We start from the raw sequence: 27043 nt of genomic DNA, 5'->3' as shown, positions 1-27043 counted from the left end.
AAGGAGATGTCTTCAGGTGCAGTGAGCTTGCCCACCTTAATTGTTGTCTAATCAACGTCCGAGGGTCTGCCTGTCTTTTGGGGGTGGGGAAGGATAGAAGAGGGAGATAAGAAGGGAGCTAAAACTTCTTGGTAGATTTGTGGTTTTGGTTTTGTGTGCCTGATATCTCCTAACCCACAGCCTGTTAAGAGAACAAAAGTGAGTGTATTTTCAGAAACTACATACTTGTTTGATTAATAGTCATCCTGGACAATATTTCAGACATCTCATTTGAATTTTTCCTCCGCTATAAATATAAATTTTGTGGTAATTGACCATATCACACATGTTTTAGACTGAGATATGTAGGATCATCAGTGTCCTCCATGGTTTCTGTCATATGGCTACTAAGAGGGGTGCACATTCGATGGGGATAAATGTGTTTCATTATATATGGGCTCTACAGAGCACACTTATCCTGCTTAAAGTATGGGACTCTCATGTTATGATTTGTTTTTTCCCCTCCAGCCTTCCAGAATATTTTGTAGTGCCAAGTTCTTTAGCAGACCAAGATCTAAAGATATTTTCCCATTCTTTTGTTGGAAGACGGATGCCAGTAAGTGATAACTGTCAGATTTCATTAATACTGATGTCCATTTTTCTGCCCAGCTAAGTAAAGGTTCTACTTCTCTCCTAGCTCTGGTGCTGGAGCCACTCTAATGGCAGTGCTCTTGTGCGAATGGCCCTGATAAAAGACATGCTGCAACAGAGGAAAATCGAGCAGAGGTAATCAAGAAATGGTCATTGTTACTTTGGACATTTTTAATTGTCATAAATAACTATAGTGGACTCCTAATTGAAAATAGTTGGAAAATGGCGTAGTCTTATTAGCTAGTTATTCACCATATATTCTGTACAAGAATTACCATTTTGAAAAGAATGTGAATATATTAAAATTAACATTTAAGTTATACTAAATAGAATTCTTTGGCTTATAAGACACTTGAGGATCCTACATCACTGACATCTGGCTTTAATGTTGCCTTTAAGGTACTTTCAAACTGCACAGATTTCCAGTTGGGACACTTCAGGATTAAATCAGACTTTTCTTATAGTTCTTAGGTCTGCACAGTCACAGTTGTTCAAACAGTGGTTTTAATTAGCCACCACAAATAAATTTGGCATCATCTGCTAAAGTCACCAGTAACCTCCACGTCACAAAAGTAGGAGGCATTTCTCAGTCTTCCTCATCACAGTGGGCATGACAGTTGGTCATTCTTTCCTTAAAGTCCTTGGGGCCCTCACCTTCTGCTCTTCTCCCTTCTCCTCTTTGCTGGCACTCTCTGCCCTCTGCAGGCCCATCCTCCTCTCTCCACACGTTACACACAGTTTGTCTAAGGCAACTTCCTCTTCCCATTCTGTTTTACCTAAAGAAGTTCACTTATGGCTGGGGCTTTAGTGACCATCAGATTTATATCTCCAATCTAATTTCACATCTTCCACATGGAAGTCTCAAAGGCCCCTTAAACTTGTTGTGTTCAAAACCAGCTCAAGCATATGGACACCACACCCTGTCCCAGCCTGCTCTCAGAAACCTGGAGTTAGCCTTGGTATCTTCTCTTTCACTCCTTCCCTGTGTCCAATCCATCATCAAATTCTTATCTTTTCAGAAATCTTACAAACCCATATACATCCAGCCCAGCTCTACCCCATGATTGTGTTGTAGAGTGCCCTCATTTCTTCCTTCCACGTATCGTCTAGTACCATGCCCAGTCCCTCCTAGGCTCTAGCTGCTCTGGACTTTCCCTAGTCTTTAATATCTCCTGGCATTTGCCTGTGCTGCTGCCCTTCTTCAAGCTCATCCACAAGCACTGTTCACCTCACCTACATGGTAATCACTCATTCTTTATATCTCAATTCAAACATCACTTCCTTAAGATAAGCCTTTCCTCACCTCCCAAATTAGATCAGGCCTCCAGTTAGGCATTCTCTGTGGCTCTCTAATTTTCCTTGGTAAGACTTATTTCCGTTTTTAATTGTGTATGTATGTTACAGTTTGATTACTGCCAGTCTTTCTTACTAGACTGAGCTCTGTGAGGTGAAGGGACTGTGTCTGTTTTGCATACTATTGTATATTCAACACCCAGGAAATACCTGTGATATTGAATATTTATCCAATACTTGTTAAATAAATGAGGAACAAAGGATCAGATCTTAGAAAACATGCTCAGAGAGCCTCAGAAATTGTATATCACAGTCTGTTATTGATACAGCCAGGTCTTAGGGTTTTTCCCACAGTTCCATTACTATGCAAGCCACATTTGCTGAAGCAAATAACTGTGAAGTGACCCTCAAATGAATGACCCTTCATTTCTCCAGAAAGCAGGGTGACCACAGTTTGCAGAATTCCATATTCTCTGGGAATTTTAATTTTGCCTTAATCACTTAGAAATTAACTGTCTGTTCTGTCATACTCCAAGCCTTGTTTTCATTAACACGCCTGCTCATTAAGTGCCCAGTTAGGAATGTTGCTGTTACAGGGAAGATTGCAACACTGTTGGATGAGAGTTAGTTATAAAACCTTATAACCGTTGGCAGTTTTCACATTTAATTTATTAAGCTAACAATTATTTTCATTCCTTTTATTTTTTTCAGCTATCCTATTCTTCATAAATTAGGACAGCTTCTCTTTGTTGTCTCACCTTATCTCTACCCCTTTTCCCTCAGACATGTCATCTCAGCCCCACTGGCCCTCTCTAGGTTTCTCCAACAGCCAGGCTTATACAACTGTCCCTCTGCCTAGAACACTTTCCCCAGATCTTCTCATGGCTGCTTGTCATTTGGGTTTCAGCTTCAGTATCCTTTTCACAGAGGGGTCTTTTTTCTGACCACGTGACCTGAACTCGCCTGCATTCAGTCGGTGACATCACCCATGGCATTCACCACAGCCTGTTATTTTCTCATTTACCCCATCACTACCAAGAATGTAAACCCAAAAGAGGCACACTTGGCCTGTCTTGTTCGTTCTGTATCCCCAGCTTTTAGAGTAGTACCATGGCTCATAGTAGGTGTTCAAAAAATCTGTGTTGAATAAATTAATGAATGGTGACTAAAGGATTTTGTCTTTATTAGGATTTGTAATGCAGTAACTAAAAGTCATCCACAAAGAAGTGACGTTTACAAATCAGATTTGGATAAGACCTTGCCCAATATCCAAGAAGTGCAGGCGGCTTTTGTAAAACTTAAGCAACTATGCGTTAATGGTAATTTCATATTTACTTTATAGATATGTATGTAATGAATGGAGGATACAGCATTGTATGAAGCATGCAGAAAAAGCGATATTCCTTAAAAATATAGAAATAGATATATGTAAGTAGAGGCACATTGAAATGTTTGTACAAATTATTGTATGAGAATGTCAAAAGCTCTTAGAAAATGAAGTTGAAACTACTTTTTGTTTTGGAGGAAAAAGTGAACCAATTACATCACTTTCAAATCATAAAAGGTAATGGTAGGATACTTTTATAAAACTGTCTGCTAAGTAGAACGTTGTACTACCTTGCAGACAAACACACTAAGATTTTTATGTGTACTGTTATACTTTGAGATACGTGACTTGACCTGGATTTCGAACAGAGCTCTATTGTAATCTGTGCAGCCTCAGAGCTCTGATACGTCTCTTGGAGCAAATGCTTGGCAGGTGTTTTCGATGTGCCCTGGAGGGAAGACTCACCAAAGCGTCTTTGGTGTAAAGTGGATTCTCCTTGAAGTATACGCAGAGAGAGCCCCTAGTCACCCAAGGGACCTGAGCGGCAGCCATTGCAGCAGGTCTGGAATGGTGAATGGGCACTTGCCTGGAAAGAGAGCTGGGGAGGGGCAGGTGTAAGAAAAAATACAGTGACATGAGTGGTTATCAGCCGTCCGGTAAGTGGAATATGACTGAAGCATGGGGTTTGTGAGTTGAGTGGCACCTTGAGATGGGCCAGGACATGACCGGACAAGGCAGTGCAAGCCCTGTCAGGAAAGTGCCCTCATTCCTGCAGTGGTCAGCCACCAAGGCCACGTAAACTATGTGCTGGGGGCAGCAGGGGAGTGGGAGAGAAGCAAGAGGGCAAGGCTTTTGCAGTAAGGAAGCCGTGAGGAGGGAAGGCCAGAATCAAGGTGTGGGCTGACCAGGAAGGCTGGAATCACTAACTTTTAGAAGGCAGAGGTGGTCACACTCTCCCAAGATTTCTGGGAAAGCTAGAGAGGAGATGGAGGCCGGGGGAATGCTTTGTTTTGTTTTTTGTAGAATTGTAACATGTCTTCTTAGATGTTTATATTATTAAATGAAAATACATTACACTTCCTTAAAGCCAACTTTTAAATATTAAAAACTGTGATGTATCACTTAACTTTCATATTCATCGTGTAAACTTAAGCTTAAAAAGCCTAAATGTGTGTGCGTGCACATGCGTTTTATAACATATGTGTGTATATATAATTACCGTATTTATTACAGGGCACATTGAAAGCACCTGGTAATCACCTGGTTTGCTCAAGCAGATGTGTTAGAACTCTGAGGCCACACAGATTACAACATGGCTCTGTTCAAAATGTGTGCGTTTGTGTAATAATTACCATATTTATTACAGAGCCATTTGAGGAAACTGAAGAGAAATGGTTATCTTCACTGGAAAATACTCGGTGGTTGGAATATGTAAGGTTTGTACAACTGCTTCCCTTTTTTTCTGTAACTTTTTATTTTGAAATAATTATAGATTCACAGGACGTACCCCTGGTGGTAATATCTTATACAGCTAGAATATGGTATCACAACCAGGAAATTAACAGTGGTACAGTGTACAGGCCTTATTCAGATTTCCCCAGTTTATACCTACTTCGTCTGTGTGGGGTGAGTGGGGGTGCTTCTGTGTACTTTTATCACATGTATAGATTTGTGTAACCACCAGCACAGTCAAGATCCAGAACTGCTCCATCACAAGGCTCCTTTGTGCTGCCCCTTTAAGGTTACTCCCCCAACACCCCCCCTGCAACCACTGATCTCTTCTCCATCTCTGTAGTTTTGTGGTTTCAAGAATGTCATGTAAATCAATTCCTTCCTTTTTATAAAAGGTTAATAAATTTCCCTGATTTAAAATCAAAATATATTCTGTTGAAGAATCATATAAATACTAAAGAAATTCTTAAAGGTTATTGATATTACAAACATGTATAGTGATAGGTTAGATTTGTTTGATTTTAAGTACTACTAAAAAAATATTTGTAGTGCAAATTTGACTTTTATAACAGTATTTTTCCCTTTCTTTTTTCAGGGCATTTCTTAAACAATCAGCAGAACTTGTATACGTACTAGAAAGGAAGCATCTCTCTGTAGTCCTACAAGGTAATTTCATTACTGAAAGCACTGGTCACCATGCCACCCAGCTTGGTGACTGATGTCCATGGTCAAGTAAATTACGTTCATCTTAGCCATCTCTTATTTACTACAATACTGCCAAGCACACTGCAGATTTCACACATCATTAGAGTAAATCAGTGGCACAAAGCCTGCAAATAGAAGAACAGAAAAGAGTCCAGTGTTCTCCCTGTATTAATCTTCTCTATGTTATGAAGAAGGTGGGTCACAGCCCTTACTGGATTCATACAAAGTGTTCATCTTGGCAGAGCATCCTCTCTCTAACCTTGCTATCTTTCTAATGCATACAAATTTTAGTGTAAGTGCCTCTGGCTCATGCTAGATTATGACTAAAGAAACAGTTTGGTATCAAGAAATTGACTGAATTGAATAGCCAATAATATGAATTTTGCTTAATGTTTGGTAGGAATAAACTACAATATAAAAATCTTTCAGTTAAGCAAAAGATAATTGTCTATTAAATAACTTTATAGCAAATAGAATTTCTAAGCTTGCAGATAAAGTTTAATAACCCACAATCTACCTGATTTTGTAATATATTCGCACTGTATAGTTTATGAATATGCTATGCTACTGAAGCGTACAGAAGTAGTTTTACCAGCTGTCATATTTAACTGACTTTAACAAAGTAAAGATATTCACAACCCTCAGGGGAAAAAGAAAATAATAGTAATCCACTATTTCAGGTAATCCCTAATTGATGTAATTAGAGTGTATTTAGTTTGCAAATGCACTTGGAAGTGGAGCCCAGCAATAATCTCTCCTCTCAACCAGTGCGCATGCTCGTGCTATTGCAGAATCCTACTTAGCACATTTCTTCGTGCATTTGTTGTAAAATAAAAGGCCTCAGAAGAGATACTGAGCCTGCATTATACTAACACTTTTTTTTTAGAATGTGTTTTTTAAACAGTTTATTGAGGTGTAATTTACATGTTATGAAATTCACCCATTCTGAATGTGCGATTCAGTACTTTTTAGTAAATATGCAAAGTCCAGTTTTAGAAATTTTTCTTCATCCCCAAAAGATTCTGTGTGTCCCAGCCCCAGGCCACCACTAATTCTGCTTTCTGTCTAGATTTGCTTTTTCTGGCTGTTTCACAGAGATGGAATCATATGATATATGGTCTTTGCGTCTGGCTTCTTTCATTTAAAATGCATGTTTTTTTGTTTTGCTTTTTTCCCCCTTTCTGGTTTGTTGGTTTGGTTTTTTTGAGGTATCTGGTTTATAACATAGTATACATGTTTTTGAGGTTCATTCATATAACATGTATCAGTAGTTCCTTTTTATTTCTGAATAGTCTTCCATTTGTTTGTGAACACAGTTTATCCATCTATCTGTTGATGGACACTTGGATAGTTTCTACTTTTTGGCTATTACAAATTATGCTCCTGTGAAGATTCACACAGAAGTCTTTGTGGGGACATATGTTTTTATTTCTTTTGAGTAGATACATAGAAGCAGAATTACTCAGTGATAGGGGAAATTTATGTTCAGCTTTGTAAGAAACTGCCAAACTGTGTTCTAAAGTGCTGTACCACATTTCCCTTCCCCTCAGCTGTGAATGAGGATTCCTTTTGCCATATCCTAAGCGCCACTGCTCTTGTCTGTCTTTAGGACCATAGTCCTTCTAGTAGGTGTCAAGTGGGAGTCCATTGTAGTTTTCATTTGCATTTCATCTGCTTCTTGGCCATTAATGTATTGTCTTTGATGAAATATCAGTTCTTTTGCCCATTCTTCAATTAGGTTGTTCATCTTATTATGAGTTCTAAGAATTCTTTACATATTCTAGATACAGCTTCTTTATATAATTTGCAAATATTTTCTCCTAGTCTATGGCTTATCTTCCAAGTTTCTTAATGACTTTTGAAGAACAAATTTTTACATTTTGATAAGTCTAATTTATCCATTTATTTTTTTCTTTCGTGAATCATGTTTTTGGTGTCCTATCTAAGAACTGTTTGCCTAATTCAAAGTCATGAAGACTTTCTGGTGTGTTTTATTCTGTAAAAGTTTTATAGTTTTAGCTCTTACATTTCAGTCTGTGATCCATTATGAATGAATTGTTGTGTATGTTGTTAGGTAAAGGTCTAAATTCATCTTTTTTGTGTGTGTTTGTTGAATTGTCCCAGGACTGTTTGTTGGAAAGAATATCCTCTTCTTTCTCTATTGCTGTGCCTTGTCATCTTTGTCAAAAGTCAGTTGACTGACTATAAATGTTAAGGGTTTGTTTTTAGAGTCTCAGTTTTATTCCATTGATCTTTATGTCTATCCTGTGCTGCTACCACATTATCTTGAGTATTGTAGCTTTAGAGTAAGTTTTGGAATTGAGACATGTAAGCTCTCCAGCTTTGTTTTCAAAATTATTTTGTCTGTTCTGGGTCCTTTGCATTTCTGTATAGCTTTTAGGATCAGCAAAATAGCCAACTGGGATTTTGATAGGCATATGTTGAACCCACAGATCAATTTGGGAGCATGCCATCTTAACCATATTGAATCTGCCAATCCATGGAATGAATGTCTTCCCATTTATTTGGATTTTTTTTTCATTTTGTTAGCAATGTTTTATAGTTTTTAGTGTACAAATTTTGCACTTAGTAAATCTCTTCTTTAACTATTTTATTTTTGGTGCTATTGTGAATACAGTTCTCTTAATTTCATTTTCGGGTTTATTGTGTACTCAGATTGTTGTGTATAGAATTCCTGCGACCTTACTGAACTCATTTATTATCTCTAGTAATTATTTTGTGGCTTCCTTAGGAATTCTGATACGCAGCAGCGTGTAGTGTGCAAATACGGTGACTGCCTTTTCCTTTCTGATGTGGATGCCTTTGATTTCATTTTCTTGCCTTGTTTCCCTGGCTAGAGTTTCCAGTACAATGTGGAATAGAAGTGGCAAGAGCAAACATCCTGTCTTGTTTCTGATCTTAGGGAGAACGTGTCCAGTCTTTCACTAATAAGAATGATGTTAGTTGTAAGTTTTTGTAAATCCCTCTTATCAGGTTGAAGTTCCTTTCTGTTCCTAGTTTACTAAGAGTTTTTATTCAGGATGAACATTGGAGTTTCATCACACAAATGCTTTTTAATGCATCTAATGAGATGATCATGTTACTTCTGTCCGTTATTTTATTAATATGGTGTGTTATTTTAATTGATTGTCAGATATTAAACCAACCTTGCACTTCTGGGATAAATTCTTGCATTCCTGAGATAAATTGGTTTGCTCATATTTTGTTGATGATTTTTACATCTAATCATATTTTGTTGATGATTTTTACATCTAATCATAAGGGATATTGGTTGGCAATTTTTCTCTGATTTCTTTGGCTGGCTTTTATTCCAGGGTATTATTGGCTTTGTTGAAACGACACCAGCTATAAAAGATGGGAGGGAAATGTGTGCCACCTTTTCAGATGGTGGTGGACAATCCCATTCCTTTCCTTCACCTCTGAGTCACCATGTGGAGTTGTCAGTAGAAAGATTGTTATATTTAATATCCTCGAGAAAACAGAAATAGAATTGGCCTCTTAAAAGATTTCTACAACAAACCATTGAAATTTTAAAACCATTGCAATAGAAGGTTGTGCTTCTGTTATCTGGAAAATATTGGTATATGAAAGGCCATCTCCGTTAAACACTAATTTAATTGATCTAAAAGTCTATAATATTTTAGAGTTGTTGGAATCCAATGAAATTTTCTAACATAGATTATTTTGAAGGCAGCCTAGGCATAGAATACTGAATTACCTACTTTGCCTTTCCTTCCCTTTCTCTCTTAGCATTTTTCTGTATAGTAATCATTTTCTTTCCATTTTGTTGACAGAGGAGGAAGGAAGAGACTTGAGCTGTATTGTAGCTTCTCTTGTTCAAGTGATGCTGGATCCCTATTTTAGGACAATTACTGGATTTCAGAGTTTGATACAGAAGGAGTGGGTCATGGCAGGATATCAGTTCCTAGACAGATGCAACCACTTAAAGAGATCGGAGAAAGAGGTAACAAAATCTTAATGCTTATTAGCAAGCTTTAAGTGTGCACAAGATAAAATTTGTGTCACTATGTGAAGAGATGTTCCGTCTGTGAAGAGATGAGGCGGCTTTTTAAATACTGCATTTAGTACATCTTAGCTTCCTTAATCTAAGACTAACTAGTGGATTAGAGTCCTAACTGATGGATTTATGAAGATTATCTTAAATATAGGTAAAATTCTAACAAATTGTCATTGAATTTCTCTAAGTTGACAAGTGCCTGAAGAAATGCTGCATCAACTCTTCTGCAAAGCAGATAACGAGCACATTGGATATTTTGAAAAATCAGCTTTGGACTATCACATTTTCTTAGAATGAGGCAAATGTGTTAAGAACAGAAAGTTGGGAAGGACATCTTTGTAACGGCTGTGGCGTTAGTGGCTGCCTTGGCTCCATAGTTAAACTGTAAAAGACCTTGCAAGCATCTTACAGACAGGGTTGTTTCAGAGAACACAGTTTGACTTGGGGTATCCCATGTTTAATAACAAACTATGTTATCTGAGGAAATCTCAACAGTGAATATGTCACTTTTAAAATGCTAGGATTGCTTGGGATGCACTGGGCAAGCTACAGTAGCTGCATGTCACCTAGGGGCTGATGCCAACTGTTGTCTGAAATTCCAAGAAGTTTTCTGGATGCTGAGCTTGCAGGGTCAACCAAAAACTAATTATAGAAATTGGTTTTTGGTTTGGGATTTTCTTTTTTATGTTATAAAGAATTGTTTCCAGAATAGGCTTAAACATATTTTATTGTTCCCCATTCATACATCGACAACCTGCGCATCTGTTTACTTTGCCTTTCAACTTGATATACTAATTAGGCAAGTAAGGGTTGCCATGTTTACCATAGTTGGACATGCTTTCTGGGTCTGACATAAGCTCTGTTTAATCTGTTCACATATCCTGAGCTCAACTCAGGAGCCAAGTGCTTCAGGCTTAGATGTTTTCTTATTAATCACTTCTTTACTATCAGGGATAAATTTGGAAATAAATGTGAACAACTGAAGGACAACATTAAATAATCCCATTTTCTATTTGTATTTGCCAGTCTCCCTTGTTTTTGCTCTTCCTGGATGCCACGTGGCAGCTGTTAGAACAGTACCCAGCAGCTTTCGAGTTCTCGGAGACCTACTTGGCAGTGCTGTATGACAGCACCCGGATCTCCCTGTTCGGCACTTTCCTATTCAACTCTCCTCACCAGCGGGTGAAGCAGAGCACAGTAAGCGACATTGTGGCCGTACCTTTTTTTTTTTTTTTTTTTTTTTACAACTTTAATGAGATGGAATTGAAGTACTGTTAGCTGTGTATTTAAGTTATAATTTCTGAATGAATGATTTAAAGACTTAAAAATCCAGGAACTTGTTTCATTTGTGTGAATGAGCATTTTATGTATTTTTCTCTGAGGTTCATAATAAACCAGTTTAAAGATGTAAATTATTGTAACCACCTTAAATATTGTGCTCTTGTGTTTATATTTTCACATTTGGGCTGTTCAGATGGGTAATCAAAATATTCTGTTTGAGGACATTTATTTCTTAGGTCAGTAAAATAATAGTTGTACAGAGCAAGATGGTTTTTCTTCAAGAGTTCTATGGAGAAGGAATTTCAGAGATGAAATATAGGCATGGAACTAGACTGGAATTCTCTGTGGGTGCTGGCCAGATATCCTGAGAATCCCACATGCCACAAGCAGTCACTTTTGGGTAGGATTATCAGTTTCTAGTCACAATTTGTTGACCTAGAAGAAGAATCATGACTAAGGAGGGATTGTAAGCCAAATTTTAACCTAGGTTCTGATTGCCACTGGTCAAACCTTCCAGTACCACAAGTTCTGTCTCAGTCACATTTGAACCAACAACGGGAATAGCCAATAACTGTTGCAGTGCCCATTGAGAGAGTCAACAAGGGCAGCCCTTGTAAGAAGCCTTTGTAAGAAGGAGGTTGCCTTCACGGGGAGCTGTGGAGTCCTCAGCCTTGACAGTAAGGCCCTTGTCCAGGTATTGTGGCCTGGTATAATGTGAGTACCGCCTGGGTCAGGAAACCTGAATCCTGGCCCTATTCTGGGAAAATGTTGAGTCTGGGTTCCTCATCTGTAAAATGGTTCCATCAAACTAACAGTAGTAGCTTTGGCCTCATTGTGTGAGGTGAACACATTTTGTAAACTGTGAAGCATTAGGCAAATTATCCTAAAGAAATGAGTTATTCTAGATTGTGGATGTGAAAGACAATGTGCACTGGACGTTTAAGGAGATGATTTTATTCAGGCTATTGCAGTAGAGAGAACTTCATTAATGAGAAACATCCCAAAGTAGAGGAAAGGGGCTGGGGCTTCCTTATCCAGGCAGGAAGCAGGAGAGCTGAGGGAGGGGAGCAGGTCCTTCCTCTCAGTGCTCAGCCGTCTGGGCAGTGCTGCTCTCGGGGGCGCGTCACAGGGGATTTCAGATTGCGTAAGAGGGGAAGGAGACTTTCTGAGGTATATTCTATGTGTCCCTGAAAGGTTTTACCTCTCCCAGTACTGTGCTGAGACTAGTGGAAGGCTCAGGCGCTCCTGAGGTGTGCGAGACTGTTCCTGATGTAATGGTCTCCGAGTTGCTCCTTTTCATTTTTTGTTCATGTTTTGTGCTTGCTGCTTTGCCACAAGCTGGTCCTTCACATGGTTGTGTTTGCCTGCCCTCTTCTCTCCTCTCACTCCCATCACTGCCCCGGGCACACACCGTGCACACATGCACACAGATGCATGATTTGAGCCTTCAGAATTCACACGAGGCTAGATCACATAGCCTTGTTAGGCGTAGGTGTAAGACGAGAGTACGGAAGCCCCGAGGTCCCGGTGACTGCAGTGTGTTGCGTGGGCACCCGAGCAGAAGACTGTGGAGGCCGGCGGGTGCCCCGGAGACGTGCTCCTCACTCCTGCTTCTTGGCTGGCTTCTGGATGTTTACAAATAGATTTCTAAGCAGGAATAAAAGTCAACAAATATTTTTTTAAAGTATATCATCTGCTTTCCCTGTTCCATGCTTTGTGCTGTATTTTTTTCATTTGGCTTTTTTCAAAAGCTTTTTCTGGCAAATACTAACATGAATCCCTCCCTCCCTCCGTATTTCGTGTTCGTAATTTGATGTGACAGCAGGACTGGAGGTCCTCAGGGCTGCCTCTGCTCTCCCGAGAGGCCTGGCCATTGACCTAAGGGTCCTGATTCTTGGCATGACCGCTGTTCTCAGTCCCTTCCATGTGGCCATAGCCCAGAGGGTGTCTTTCCATTCTGCGGCCACCTCAGATGCTGGCAATCAGATACTGTTTGTGGAAAACCTGATCATCTTCCTTGGGCATAAATGTTTTTAGTTTTCACATGAAAAGAAAGATGACTGTTTCTGTATACTTTCCTAAGGGCCATTAAAACAGATTGGGTGTTATGTTTTACAAGATTTCAGCTCTTAACAATACTATTTTCTAAAGTAAATGGATTGTTTTTATCCATGCTTTCATATGATCCATGTTTTCATATGATGAAATTTAAAATAACTAAAAAAATAAATGTATTGGTGCTTAATGAATTAAGTTTTGCTTAGTTGAAATAGAAGGTTCTGTGAACTGCCCCATGGCGTTAGCTTCCCCACTTCCTGCTGGCCCCACGCTGCACCGCCGCCTGGGTACTGCCTGGCAGGGGTGCGGAGATGGCCGCCCGACTGCAGCACTTTTTTCCTAAGAACATGTAGTCTTCGCCTTTTTTCTAATTTCCAAAGAAATTCTTGGTTTTTGTGGAAAATCTGGAGAATACCGAAAGGTACAGAGCAAAAAAATAAGAATCAGTCATTTCCCACCATCCAGAAACTCAGTATTTTGGGGTATTTTCTCCAGAGAACTAATCCGTACAAACTGTCATGGTAGCCTGCTTTTGTCTCTCAACCAAGACGACATTCCTTGTCTACATCGCTGAGGGTGGCTGCAGAGTTGGAGACAGTCTGCTCCTTTGCTCCTCCACATCGAGGCGCTGGGCTGTCACCCTGTAGCTTTGTGCTGCTGGTGTTTGCTGCGGGGAAAGCTGGGTCACCAGGCTTCGTGAACCCGCAGTGGGGCTGGAGGAGGGCTGCAGTGAGCAAGGGGCCCAGCTGCGCCCATAGGTTCCATGATCTTGGCCGAATGCTTGGCCCTCGGGGGAGTTGATTCCTGCCTCCCTGCTTCTAGGCCATGGGCCAGATATTTAAAGGTCACTGGGTAAGTGAAGTATGGCTCTCCATTTACATAGATGACAGTGTTTTCCACCCAAAGATTGTTTTGCTAATCTGCTTACCAAGTTTCATTCCCAACAGGTAATTGTGTAAATGTATGGTCATGTACTTAAAAAGTAAAATGTTGCAATTATAAAAATAACTTTGGCACTTTAAGACTGTATGGTACCACATTAGTGAAGTTTTACTTCTCCTAGTAACATACTCATTGCCCAGAGGGTCCAGCTGCTTTGGTTTCTTCGGGAAGAAACGCGCTCTCCTCGCTCGTGCCGAGTATGCAGGGTTCCTCTGCTCCGAGTGCCGAGAATGTGTCTTCCCTTGAGGGAGAACGTGCTGCTCTAGTGGGTTTGGAGTTGCTCTAGTTCAGAAATTTAACTTGAATAGTGATGGATGGCTCATCAAAAAAAAATTTCTATGAGAAAATCTTTAGTTTGGCATCTTTTCACAAATGTTCAAATATTTTATTTTGCAGGAATTTGCTATAAGCAAAAATATCCAGTTGGGTGATGAAAAGGGTTTAAGATTCCCCTCAGTTTGGGACTGGTCTCTTCAGTTTACAGCAAAGGATCGCACCCTTTTCCATAACCCCTTGTACATTGGAAAGAGCTCGCCTTGTGTGCAAAACGGTTCTGTGAAATCTTTCAAACGGACAAAAGTAAGTGACAAAAGGCCCTACCAATAAACACCTGGTATCTGCTCACAGCTAACCCAAAACGTCTTTTTCAGGACAGAGTGTTAAAGGTCAACTCACGTCCTGTGACAACACTGCCAGTGCAGGTTTTGAGGGACCATTTACTTTTTAATTGAAACGACTGTACCCTGACTTCTCAGGCCCACAAAGCCCTGGTCAGCATCTGAGAGGCAGCAGATTGCGCCTTTGAGCCTGGGAGGCCCCGTTCCTGAAACCTGTCCCTCTGCCTGTTCTTTCTAGAATCACCCAGCTCTAGATTTTTTCTAACCCAGAAGTCTTAGAAATTTGCACTTAAACAAATGAATGACTAGGATGTGTCACCCCCAACCCCCTGCAGGCTAGTGGTACTGGCCAAGGCAGAGGCGAGGCCTGAAAGAGTTAACTCCAGTGCCGGAGGATTGGAATACCTATCACAAGGGCAGGAACAGAATGTTCTTTAAGGCCAAAATTCCACCAGTTTTTCCTAATACCAAGTTTAAATTTGTCATTGCGCCTTTACTGTCTTTCTAAAGAGGGGAGGCTCCAGGAAAATAATGCTAAAATCTCTCTTCTGTACAGAAAAGCTACAGCTCCACGCTAAGAGGAATGCCGGCTTCCTTAAAGAATGGGATCCTCAGTGACCAGGAATTACTTCCAAGGAGAAATTCACTAATATTAAAAGTAAAGCCAGAGCCTCCTCAGCAGACCGACAGCCAGGACAGCGGGGTGGAGCAGTATTTTAGAGAATGCTTTTCCAAACCAGTTGACCTGCACGGTGTTATTCTGCCACATCTCTCTGGAACACACATAAAACTGTGGAAACTGTGCTACTTCCGCTGGGTTCCCGAGGCCCAGATCAACCTCGGGGGCTCCATCACTGCTTTTCACAGGCTCTCCCTGCTGGCCGACGAGGTGGACGTGCTCAGCAGGACGCTCCGGCAGCCCCACAGCGGCCCTTTGGAGGCCTGCTACGCGGAGCTGGACCGGAGCAGGCTGTACTTCCGAGCCAGCGGCCCACACGATGCCTCGGGGACGCCCGAGTTTCTCTCCTCCTCGTTTCCCTTTTCTCCTGTAGGCAATCTATGCAGACGAAGCATTTTAGGAACACCATTAAGCAAATTTTTGAGTGGGGCCAAAATATGGTTATCTACTGAGACACTAGCAAATGAAGACTAAAATGTACTCTTTTTCTGAACACTTTGAGGGAAGCTATAAATGATTTTCCTCTGAATTGAAATTGCTAACCAAGGCATTTGAAGCTCTAATAATTTTATATGTAAGAGTAACAGTTGGAATTTGCACTAACATTTAAAAAGATGTTGTATTATTCAGTTTTTTAAAAGATAGGTGTAAATTTTGTTTCTTACATCCTCTGTCATCTTAGGTCTGGCTCATTTTTAGGTGATTTGCAGGCAACATTCCCCCACTCTTACTACTGTGATCAAACTAATCAGGTTTTGTCCATGACATTGATTTTGTCTGCATCCATTTTTCCTAGCACCTCCTAAAGGTCACCTGATCCTGGTCAGATTAGCAACCCAAAGAAGCAGATGTCAGGAAAGTTAAGAAATTAGTAGTTAGTTATTTTCAAGAAGCATCTGACACACTCCTCAGCAGGCATTAGTAGGTATTCCTGTATTTTTCTGTCACTGTCTCTTTTCTCTGCTTGAACTCACCTGAGGGTTCAGTGTTCCCGGGCCATAATTTATTTTAGATCACTTTATTGGGACCTTAGATCACTGTGTTTTAAAATCACAAGTTTGCTTTTCATAGGACTGACTTCCAAGTGATATGCACTGTTAACTTTAAAAGCATTTGCTGTAGATAATATAATTAAACTTAGAAGTGCCTTTGACATTAATATTAAGGTAGGAATAACACAGTAAAATTTCAGTTTTTAAAATTAGGGTGTTAAAATCCCTCTGCATATTGGAAACAGCCTTTTCACACTTAGCTTCATACCAATAGGCAGGAATCCCCAAAGCCACGTTTCTGTCCCTCTGAAAGTCACCGAGGACCAGTGGGCCTGTGGGGTGGTCAGTGTTGGTGCTGTCCAGGAGCAGCGGGGCGAGTGCCATCTGCACAGAGACCCACCCTCAAAAATAGAGGGCTTCCTCAGAGGCATTTGGGCCTTTCTTCCAGTGTGGTGAACTGTTGTTGGCACTTTCCCTTGGAAATAACTCATGGGGCCCTGAGTCAGGTCACCTGCAGATAAGTCCCCTTCCCTCAACATTCTTAATACTTAGGAATAGAGAACAGGAGAAATAAAGACATAGTCTCTCAAAATACTGCCATTTTAATAAGTAGCGAGGGAAGCAGACCTGCATCCTGACCTCTGACAGCAACATTAAGAGGAGACTGAGCAGCACGCTCAGGTGTGCTCTTGGTCTGAAACGCCCTTGTTTTCACATTGTGTGACAGGAGCCCAGCCAAAGCCGCAGCAAGGACGTTTAGCACCATCCCCCATCCACCCCTCATCCCCAGTCCCTGTTTAAAAGATGGATACTTTACAATTTGGCTGTTATTTAATGAGTTTCTTAAACTGCTGTCTTAAGCTTTTAAAATATTTTTTAATAAAGTATCTAGTTAGCTTATTTCCTTTTCTAAAACAAGTTTTGTCAAAAGAATGTGTTTTACCTTTATATGTAATGAATAACTTTCTACTTGAATTACTTGCCTTTTAAAAATGTTTGATAATGTCTCCAGATTTAAAGGGACAGAAGTTTCTATACAGTGTCTTAGGAAATTCATCTTGTGGATAAAACCAGTGTTTTTGCCAACTTGTTGCCTAGAGAATCAGGGCTTTTTTCCGATTGTTGCCATTAAACATTTGATAGTCCTTGACTGGAAACCAGTCCCACCCCCTTAAAACACCACAGCGTACCCTGCCACTGAGAGTGTAATCATAATTCTCCCTTTCTCATTAAGCTGCTTTCTTATTATTACAAATTGTTCTAAATTTATTATTTTCTTGGGTTGAGCGTTTATTTCTCTGTAATTTTCTTCCCTCACACATTTATTTCAATTCCCTTAGTAATTCTTTGTTAATTTACACGTTTAAAAAAGATTAGGTACTATTAATACTATTTTAAAATAGAAAATGGGGATATTTTTGTATGCTAATCAAATGTAGTAAAATATAGTTCCTCGTTTTATTTTTGCTGGACAGTTGTTCTCTCATGATTATTGTGCCTCCGTGTGTCATGCATAATATGAAAAACAACTACAACAGCCTTACGTCCTGGCCAGTGCAAAGCTGCCTGGCATCTCTGCTAATAAAAAGGCCATTGTGGTGCTGGCAGTGCTCGGTGTGGGTATGCACGCTGTACCAAAGAGCGCCCCAGACAGTGGCCCCGCCTCGCGCGGAGCCTCTGCTCATGGAAGGCCACGCAGACCGCACACAGCTTTGGCCTTTCTAGGACTGAACTGAAAGACAGACAATGTCTTACTGTTATTTTATGATGGAAACCAATTTTAAAACCAAAAATGTCTAATTTTATTTAAGAAAAGTATAATTTGTGCTAACAGGGTGAAAATTCAACACACCCTTCAACAAAATCTGCTTGCTGTAGCAGTAACCTTGAGTAGTTAAAACTTGATTTTGAGAGAAAACTAAAACCTTTGTGCCTAAAATTGATTATAACTTGAGTTAAGGTAGGATGAGCAGGAAGATAAGAGAGCTTGTTCAACAGTATGAATGTAAAGGAAATTTTGACTGGTAAATAAAATTTCCACAGAAATTGTTTGTTGGTGTTATCAATACAAAATCATCTACAAGAACATAGCGATTCAAGAAGTGAAAGCATTTTCTTCCAACTGTACCTGTGTATGTGTCATCTCCAAAGCAGTGATCAATGACATTTTTCACACGGGTTCAGAACTGGCTGTCATTAAGGCCATGTGGGTATTCATGGACCATGCCCTACCTTGTCTTCCAGTCAATAAGTCAAAAAGCTAGGGAGGAACATTTCCCTAAGAAGGTCTCAAAAGTACTTCATGGGAGCCTGTGATCCCAGTCCCTGACTCCCGGGCCGACCACTCTGATGGATCCCTTCCTGCCACGAAAATTTCCCCAGCCTGAGGCTCTTCCAGTGACGAGCAGTCCTATGCCAGTTACACTGTCTGTACAGAAATCTGATCTAGTCATTAGGGTGTTCCCAAGGAGAAGGAGGAAAGGGACAATTGCCGTTGATAAAGACTAGTCATTCCTTCGGTGATCCAGGCCCAATTAGTAAGAGTAAGCATTGGCAGATGAAATAAGGAACTTAATGAGAATATTTTTTAATTCCTAAAGAAATCAGAATTTCAACTGTATGCCCTTCTTGGATAATCACAAAACAAGAATGTTGAACAGCTGAGTGTGTAGAGCCGTAGAGAAGAACTCAGATAAATTCAAGAATCTCTGTTTCCGGTACACTTATTAGAAGCATTGTGTATGCTACTTTTATAAAAGACCCAAAGCTCTGAATCATCTCATTTGTTGGGGGTTTTTCCTGCTTTTTTGTAAGTCTAATTGTACTAGATGCATCTAGCTCCTAAAATAGCCACCCAGGTTTTTGCCTCTTAAAAAGTTCATTACTTACATGGAATCAATGACTGTTTTCAAGCCAATACCAAGTTTTGTGATAAGCAGACAGTGTACAATGATGAGTCATTAAACCATAAGGTTTATTACTCAATCAAAATCAAAATTAAATAAAATACAATAACGCTTTATGCTTTTGAAAATCTTAAATCCATGTATAACCAGATATTCCCAATGACATAGCTCTTAGTTAAGATTTCTGCTCTTAGCTCCAACTGCAACCACATGGCAGACTTCGACCTCAGCCCCCAACTTCTGCAGTTCAGCCAGCCAGATCATTTGCTTATGCGAAAGTCGGTCATTGGGGCCTTTAACTTCCACCAGCTGGAAGATAAGTTAAAAAGTTCTTAGGATCTTACTGAAACAGAATAGCCGTTCAAATAAGCTATTGTAGTTTTCACTAACAACTATTTAAATGGCTTATTCTACTACACTGCTGTACTTATATATATATAACAAATATATATGAAATTCATTGAGAAATTTTTTGATAGAAACTAGATGGTTCTTCACAGAGAATTAGTAAGTTGATTCTTAATACAGCAATTGAAAAATAGTTTCAAAGCATGCACTGGATTGTTGCTCCCCTGCTTAAAACCCTTCAATTACTTTTAGTTATATTTGTAATTAAATCCAAATTTCTTACCATGACCTACAAACTATGATCTGATCTGGGCCCTGCTACCACTCCAAAAGCCTTGCAGGTCCTGAGACAGACCACCTCTTTCCAACACAAGGGCCCTTCCTGACTTGCTGTCCCTCTGCCTAGGACATTTCTACCTGATCTTGCCTTCAACGCTCAGCTCAAATTCATCTCAGAGAGGTCCAGCACATCCTAAGTAGGGTCGTTCCTGTGTAATTCTTTCAGGGCATTTATCATAAGATAAAACTGTTCATTACATATCGGCTCCATGAAGGCAGGAATTCTGTCAGTTTTGTTCACTGCAGATTACTCAACTTCAAGACATAGCAATAAAAACTATCCAAAATGAAGTATAGAAAAAAATTTGTAATAAGCAGAGCATTCAGAAGCCTAATAGATATTTAATTAGAGTCCCTAAAGGGAAGAGAGAAAAATATTTGAAGAAATAATGGCCAAAAATTTTCTGAATTTGATGGAAACTATAAACCCAAAGACCGAAGGAGCTCAGAACCCCAGACACAGAAACATAACACTACACTAAGAAGCATCATAATTAAATTGCATCATCAGTGATAGAGGGAATATCTTAAAAACAGCCAGAACTTTTTAAAGCCAGAGGGGAAAGATAACAGATTTCTCACTGGAAACAATGTAAGCTAGAAGACGTAGACCAATATTTGTTAAAGCATCGAAAGAAAACAACTGTCAACAAAAAATTCTTTGCCCAGAGAAAATATTTTTCAAAAACAAAGGTGAAATAAAGACTCAAAGACATACAAAATCTAAATAATTCATTACTAGGAGACCTCCACTCAAGAAATGATAAAGGAAGTTCTGCGAGCAGGAGAAGAGTGATAGCACATGGAATCTGGATCAACACAGGCACTGGAATTAGCAACCACGTGAGTAAATATAAAGACTCTTGTTAATCCACTGTGAAAGCAGAGATAATGAGTGTGGAGGTTGTAACATGCAGAAGTATAATGTATGAACAAGCACAAAGGCTGGGAGAGGAGATACAAAAATATACTAATGTAAGGTTCTTCATACTCTACAGGGAATAGTACATCACTTGAAGGTAAGTAAGTTTAAGATACACCCTGTAAACACTGATGCAACTACTTAAAAACAAAGAGTTACAGCTAACAAGCCAACAAAGGGATAAAACGCAGTCTTAAAAAGGCAGAAAAAAAGGGAAAGGGGGAACAAAAGAGCTGAGACAAATAGAACACAAATATGAAGGTGGTAGATTTAAAGCCAAACATCAATAATCACATTAAATATAAATGTTCCAAACACTCAAGTTAAAAGGCAGAAGTTGTCAAGTTAAATTAAAAAGTAAGACCCAACTATATGCTGCCTACAAGAACCTCACAAAAAATACATAGACAAAATAAGTTAAAAGAATGGAAAATGACATATCATGTTAACTAATCAAAAGAAAGCTGGAGTGGCTATCTATTAATAATATCAGTCAATTTCAGAGAAAAGAACACTACTAGGAATAAAGGAGGGTCATTTCATAATGATAAACAGGTCAAAGAAGACATGAGAATCCTAAAAGTTTATACATCTAATAATAGCGCTTCTTCACAATATATGGAGCAAATGTTGATAGAACTGCAAGGAGAAATACACAAATCCACAATTATAGTCAGAGATGTCATATGACACCAAAAGCAAGATCTATTAAGGAACAGATAAGTTGGACTTTGTCCAAATTTAAAACTTCTGCTCTTCAAAAGACACGCTTAAGAGAATGAAAAGACAAGCCACAAACTGGAATGAAATAAATATATGATAAAGAACTTGTATTCAGAATTCTTTTTTTTTCAAACACAAAACTTTATATTAATAAGAAAACAACCAACCCTGATGGGCAGCAGGGTGAGACCCGGGTGAGGCAAGGGAGGTGCCCAGTGTATAACACAGGAGGAGGTGCTCACTCTCCAGGAGCTTCGAAAATGGCTCCAATCATCCTGGCCTCCTGGTGTGCACACCCTGCGGAATCCCCTCCCTCTGAGTGTGGGATGGACCTAGTGACTTGCTTCTAACAGTAGAACACAGCAAAAGTGACGGAATGTCACTTCCAAGATGTGGTTACAAGAGACTGACTTCTGTCTTGCTCACACTCGAGCTCCTCTCACTCGCCAACTCTGATGAAACAAGCTGCCACGCAGGAGCTGCTCAGTGGCGAGGCCTACACACAAGGACCTGAGGAGCCTCTGCCAACAGCCACCAAGGAACCCCGGCCCTCAGTCCAACAGCTCTCAAGGGATTCAATCTTGCCAACAGCCATGCGAGAAACGCCAGCATTGTTGCCTTTGATTAAGTTGCTCATAAAACTACAAAAACGACTTTCTATTCTGGTTCAACTGACCTTAAAGCGATGACTTTGGGAGTTCCACACAACCAGGTCGGGGAGGCCCCCTCGGCAGTGTCGAAAGTCCACAGCCAGGCGCCTGCACACACCACTAAGGACACGGCCTCCCAAGCAGGAAACAAGATCCTGAACACAAAATACATAGTTACCCATCCCCTTGTGAGAGAGACCCTGAAATACTTCCAGTGATCATGGGACAGAGAAAACTCGGGATAATTCACCAGAAATGGATTCCAAGGACACCAGGTGCTGTTTTGCTGCTTGGATGGGGCTCCAGAGCCACTGGCTAAAATTCTCACTGGCAAGCTCTGGGAAACCTGTTTTCCTTTGGTCAGTTATCATACTTCTTCCCAGTAGGGAGAATCCTGGGGAGCAGCTGAGGAAGAGGGAATTTGGAGTAAACGCTCAGGAATATGACAGTGATGACTCACAGAGGCCAGCAGTCACAGGAACAGGGACGGCTGCCTTCCTGCCAGGGGCCATAGGTCAGGCAAAGGGAAGCTGTGAACTGAGGGGAGAGAAGGCATAACTGGGGCTTGTTTTATGCCCTGATGTGTTCCTGTCAATAACAGTGGCATCTAGGCTGGGGTATTATCATATTCATACAGACACGTGCATGCACACACATATATACATACATGTACATACACATGTACAGGTATGCATGTGTGTGTATATATACATGCATGCCTACAGACACACATGTATATACACATCCGTGTATGCGTATGCATCTTGACACAGTTGCCGAAAAGACACCTAGCCTTGGGGGATGGGGGAGGGTGTTACTTTCTGACCAAATCTTGCAGGCAGATTTTCACCTGAGCCTGCTGAAGAGAAGCAAAGCGATCCCAGCTGACAATGGAAGCCACTCTGCCTTCCTGCGCCTGCCACGCAGCTGCCACCCAGGCTCGCAGGCTCTCCGCAGGGGCACCGTGAATCAGCTGCAGCCTGGCCTCGATGGCCTGCCGCCTGCTTTCGAAGAAGCTGTCTGTACACAAGTCCAGTGGGAGTGCCTGTGTTGCAGGGAAAACAAGCTCTCACTTTGGGCCTGGAGAGAACCTTAATCAGAAGAATATTCAATACCTATAAAGTTTGGAAATTGGCCAATTTGATTGAATTGATACATTCCTTTTCTCAAAAGATATGTAAAAATTATCTAAGTAATGTAATATAAAAGCAACTTATTCCACTGGTTTTTAGAGTAATAGTTTGCAAAAAGAGCGTTAAGTAAACTCAGTGGAACTCTTGGTAGGCACACGTGACACAGCACACCGGGCAGAGTGCTAGCCCCAACACTTGCTCAGTGAAGGGCTGAAGAAACTTAGCCTGAAAGTTTCAAATGGAATTCTGAAGGTAAACTAGGCCTAAAGTTTAAAACTTAACATACTTACATTTTAAATTCCATGAATCAGATTTTAAAATTAAAAGCTATCTTTACACTGGAATGAGCACCATGATCCAAAACCCAGTAACGAGAGGCAGGCTTCCCACGGCTGCAGACACGTGGACACAGGTGGGCGTCAAGCGCGCAAGCACAGAAGCATCTGCTCCCTTAAAAAGTACCCTCTTGCTTCAGCATAACAGGTACCTGGTAGGCGTTTCTGAAGACATCTGGGACTCCATCCATGAAGATTATGTCCCACAGGAGAAGGCCATAGAGCGTGCTAAAGGTGGACCCTTCCCCATGGATCCCTAAGACAAAGTCGCACACATGGAAGAAAAATCAGTTTTTTCTAGTTGTTAAAAACCTCCACCATGACCTATTCCCTACTCAGTTTGAAGGAAATAATAGAACTATTTTAGATGCAAGAGCAAATGCTGTTTTTATGCCATTCCTAGCTCACATTTTTACATTATATTGTTTATATACAGAAGCCTCATTTAAGGGCAAAAATCAAAGTAATCATGGGAAAGTTCAAGTGCACATTGAAAGCCACAAAACAATGGTTTTCAAACTTCAGTGGAAAACCCAAGGAACATGTTTAAAAATAAATTAATAAAAGCAGATTACCTCCTCAGGTTCTGGGGGTTCAATTCAACGGGTCTGGGTAGGCCCACAATCCTGCGAGGGGCTCTGGGCAGGAGCCCCTTGGTTCACTTGAAAAGCGCTTTCTGGAAGGGATCTGACAAGGAGGCCGAGCATTCTGGGAGCCTGCGTCCTCTCATCTAGCAGGTGCTGCCTTCACTCACCTCATTCGACCCAGCATTCCATCGCTTCGGCCTGAACAAGCGTGCCCAGTGTTTCTAAGATTCACGGTTTTTATAGAAACCCTGCACCTCAGAGACGACCTAGTTCAGACCTCATGCCACACACTAACTCACTGATTGGGAGATGACCTCAGAGAGGTCCATCACGTGCCCCAGGCCACATAAATGTCAGAGTCAGGAGGGCGACGAAGGGCTCGGTCTTGGCACAGCACACAGCCCTGTCTCCCAGAGCAAGTCCTTCTCTGCACTTCCCCACAGCCGCCCGGGGAAGTGGCTGTGTGGACGCCCCTCTCCCCAGATTACTGCCTTGGCTGCAGGAGGCGCTGACTCCCATGATGCCCTCCTGCCAGGCTGGAACACATTTCTCCATGATGGCAGAAGAGCTCCTCTGGCTGGTGGGCCCCATCCCACTGTGCAGTCACGGTCAGCACAGGACGAGGAGAACAGAGACCAGGCAGCTGCACATGTGTCCTTAGGAAAGTACACTCGGGGCAGGGACGAGAGCCTCAGTCAGGAGCAATGTGGCTAGGTCCCCTCTGTCCCCCCTGCTCCAGCTGTGCGGTGCTCTTTCTGTCCCCCTCAGTTCTAGTCCCTCATCCCTGCAACCGCCTCCGGGATTCAGCAGCAGGAACAACAGGACCCACTCAGGTCCCCTGACCAAGGCTGAGTCCTCTAACTTTTCCCAGAAAGCTTTGCACTGGGATCTCGGGCTCTTGCCCAGCCAGGAGGAAAGCTGGAGCTTGATTTCCATCCTGCTTTCTGCCTGGGTGTGTACACTGGCCACTCAGAACACCGGGTGTCAGAATTCCTGAACTCCCAAGCAGTGCGCACCATGCATTTCATCGTAAGTGAATCGTTTTTGGTGAGATCCTTCTGAGTCACTCAAAAACAGACTTCTCTGGAAGGGGTTTGAGACTGCCCTTACCTCTAGATTAAGACTGATGACCAGGGTTCTGCTCATTTTCATCACATCAATTTTAATAAATGAAAAGAATATTTTATATAAAAAATATTTTATATTCTAGAATTGGAATTGTCCATCTGTTCTCCAGGCTCATGGCTAAACAGAAAGCATGTCGCTGTGCCTGGCTCACAGCCTGCCCACCACATGCCCCGATGCTTGCTCTTTCTTCCCTCCATGCTCCGTTCACACGTCTCCTGACGTGTCTGGGGGCTGAATTCTCATTCTGTTATTCTAACCTTTGAAGTCTATCGTATCTCTGTCTTCACTGGCATCTGCACTTCTGCCCCAAGAGCATCACCCTGCCCTGTAAGTAATAAAGATGATCGCATGGATTAGTCTTAACCGTTGTCTTTACACTCAGCAGAAATTACCTATGTTTTATAAAATCCCATCTTGTAGCTGTTGCTTTATGATCCTCATTCATCTTCTGAACACTGACACAATACTGAAGTGAAATACTGTCCTGATTTACACATATTTGAAGACACAGTGTTTTTCATCCTAGTAACCCTTCAGCATGGGCACAGAGGGAGTCCTCCTGGACATGAGGATGGACTTGATGCCCCCACCCCGGAAGAGACCACATGAGCCAACCTCTGGCGTCTGCTTCCAAAATCAGGGGGAGGGAGGACGGAGGAAAGACTGAAGGAAGCTGGGTAGGTACATGGGGTTCATCATACCTCCCCACTTCTGGACAAAGGCATGTCCAATATCTTCCACAAGAAAGTTTTAAAAAAGAAAGCAAGACTAGAGCCAGGCCCTGCGGATCTCCAGGATAACTGCCTCGCCCTCTTCCTCATCTCCGCTGGGCAGATGACAGCTTCCTCTGCAGCTCCCGTCTGACAGTGTTTAATTTTACTTTTTCTATTCAGTACTACGTTCCACTAAGGACAAAGACTGCCAAATTCATTTTACCAATTAAAAGACAAATTCTTGATGTCTTTTCTTTAGCCTGGGCCTTAGATAAAGGACTGAATCCATGGTTCATTCTCTGAGACCAAAATCAAAGAAAAAAGAAAAGAGGGGAAGAGACGCTGATGCAGATAAACCACAAACATAAACAGTTTCCGACAGACATAAGAGATAAGTAAATTATTTTTTTAAAAAAACCTCTTTGCTACTATTATGGTCACAAGGCTTACATGGTGACAAGAGACGCCCAGAGCAACTCTCGCCCACAAGCACCAACATACACTGTGCAAGTGTGGGGTTGCTCTATGACACGGTTACTGTAGACTACGGGGCACGGCTGTGGGTTAACAGACCCTCCCATAGGGGGGCCCTCACTCTCAAATGTCTCTGTGGAGAAGAAATACCTCTGCAAGGGTGCTAACACCTTCAACCAAAACCAGCCACTTCCTGGGCACAAAAGGCCCCACAAAAAACCACGCTAGGAAGTATGCTGGAGGCTCTCTTCTGTGTGTTTCAGGTTCTTCTCAAACGGCCCAGTCCCAATGCCCAAATATGGACTTTGCCCCCTTCCCCTGTGCATTTCCTCTCTGAGACCTCCTCGGTCACACGTATATGTCACACACACAGACGGCCACTAGCTCCCAAGGACAGGTCCCCCTCCGAGGCGCAGAACCCAGACCTCAGGAGACTGCATGCCACGCTCTGAAGCACCTGGCCCTGAGGACAGCACATGCGTTGGGTGGAAGGTGGGGGCACTGGTGGTCAGCTCCCAGCACTCTCAGAGGGGACACAGGGGACAACGGGTTCTGAGAGGAAACGAGGTACAGGATTTCGGGTCCAGGCCCATAAGGGCTGGCAAGCAGCATCCCTAGTCCTTGGCTATTAAATTTCTTAGATTCTAAGCTCATGTGCATGCCACAGTGGTCTCTCATTATTGTGCCTTTACGTCCCAAGCAGCAGAGACACCGATGCCTTCAACAGCCCTCCTTTCTACCCTGCAAAAGCACAAGAGTTCTGGGCTTTA

General features: G+C 41.5%; 2 protein-coding genes across 13 annotated transcripts in view; one reads left to right on the top strand and one right to left on the bottom strand.

Moving 5' to 3' along the window:
- MTMR10 (myotubularin related protein 10) overlaps nucleotides 1-18061 on the top strand; it is a 48914-nt gene extending 30853 nt beyond the window's left edge. For both annotated transcript variants that reach the window (XM_070571926.1, XM_070571934.1), the window contains 9 exons: nucleotides 508-595; nucleotides 677-765; nucleotides 3112-3242; nucleotides 4617-4686; nucleotides 5298-5368; nucleotides 9223-9392; nucleotides 10473-10643; nucleotides 14124-14306; nucleotides 14901-18061. In XM_070571926.1, the coding sequence (XP_070428027.1) occupies nucleotides 508-595; nucleotides 677-765; nucleotides 3112-3242; nucleotides 4617-4686; nucleotides 5298-5368; nucleotides 9223-9392; nucleotides 10473-10643; nucleotides 14124-14306; nucleotides 14901-15497 (1570 nt within the window). In that variant the 3' untranslated portion in view covers nucleotides 15498-18061. The remainder of the gene's footprint in view (nucleotides 1-507; nucleotides 596-676; nucleotides 766-3111; nucleotides 3243-4616; nucleotides 4687-5297; nucleotides 5369-9222; nucleotides 9393-10472; nucleotides 10644-14123; nucleotides 14307-14900) is intronic.
- A 907-nt stretch (nucleotides 18062-18968) lies between these two features.
- FAN1 (FANCD2 and FANCI associated nuclease 1) overlaps nucleotides 18969-27043 on the bottom strand; it is a 29705-nt gene continuing 21630 nt past the window's right edge. For 3 of the 11 annotated variants that reach the window (XR_011525858.1, XR_011525859.1, XR_546988.2), the window contains 5 exons: nucleotides 23524-23627; nucleotides 22754-22948; nucleotides 22154-22308; nucleotides 21930-22058; nucleotides 18969-19230 (listed from right to left, as the gene is read on the bottom strand). Coding sequence is in view for 4 of the 11 variants with exons in the window: in XM_070571886.1 (XP_070427987.1) it covers nucleotides 19093-19230; nucleotides 21930-22058; nucleotides 22754-22948; nucleotides 23524-23627 (566 nt within the window). In the remaining 7 variants the exon portion in view is untranslated. Of the gene's footprint in view, nucleotides 19231-21929; nucleotides 22059-22153; nucleotides 22441-22753; nucleotides 22949-23523; nucleotides 23628-25343; nucleotides 25412-27043 lie in introns of all 11 variants that reach the window. The other 8 variants (XM_070571901.1, XM_070571903.1, XM_070571886.1 and 5 more) reach the window with 6 other exon arrangements.

The sequence above is a fragment of the Equus przewalskii genome, chromosome 1, assembly GCF_037783145.1.
Source record: "Equus przewalskii isolate Varuska chromosome 1, EquPr2, whole genome shotgun sequence".
NCBI classification, from domain to species: domain Eukaryota; kingdom Metazoa; phylum Chordata; class Mammalia; order Perissodactyla; family Equidae; genus Equus; species Equus przewalskii.
The sequence above is the reverse complement of the archived record's forward strand: the minus strand, read 5'-3'. Positions and strand labels throughout refer to the sequence as shown.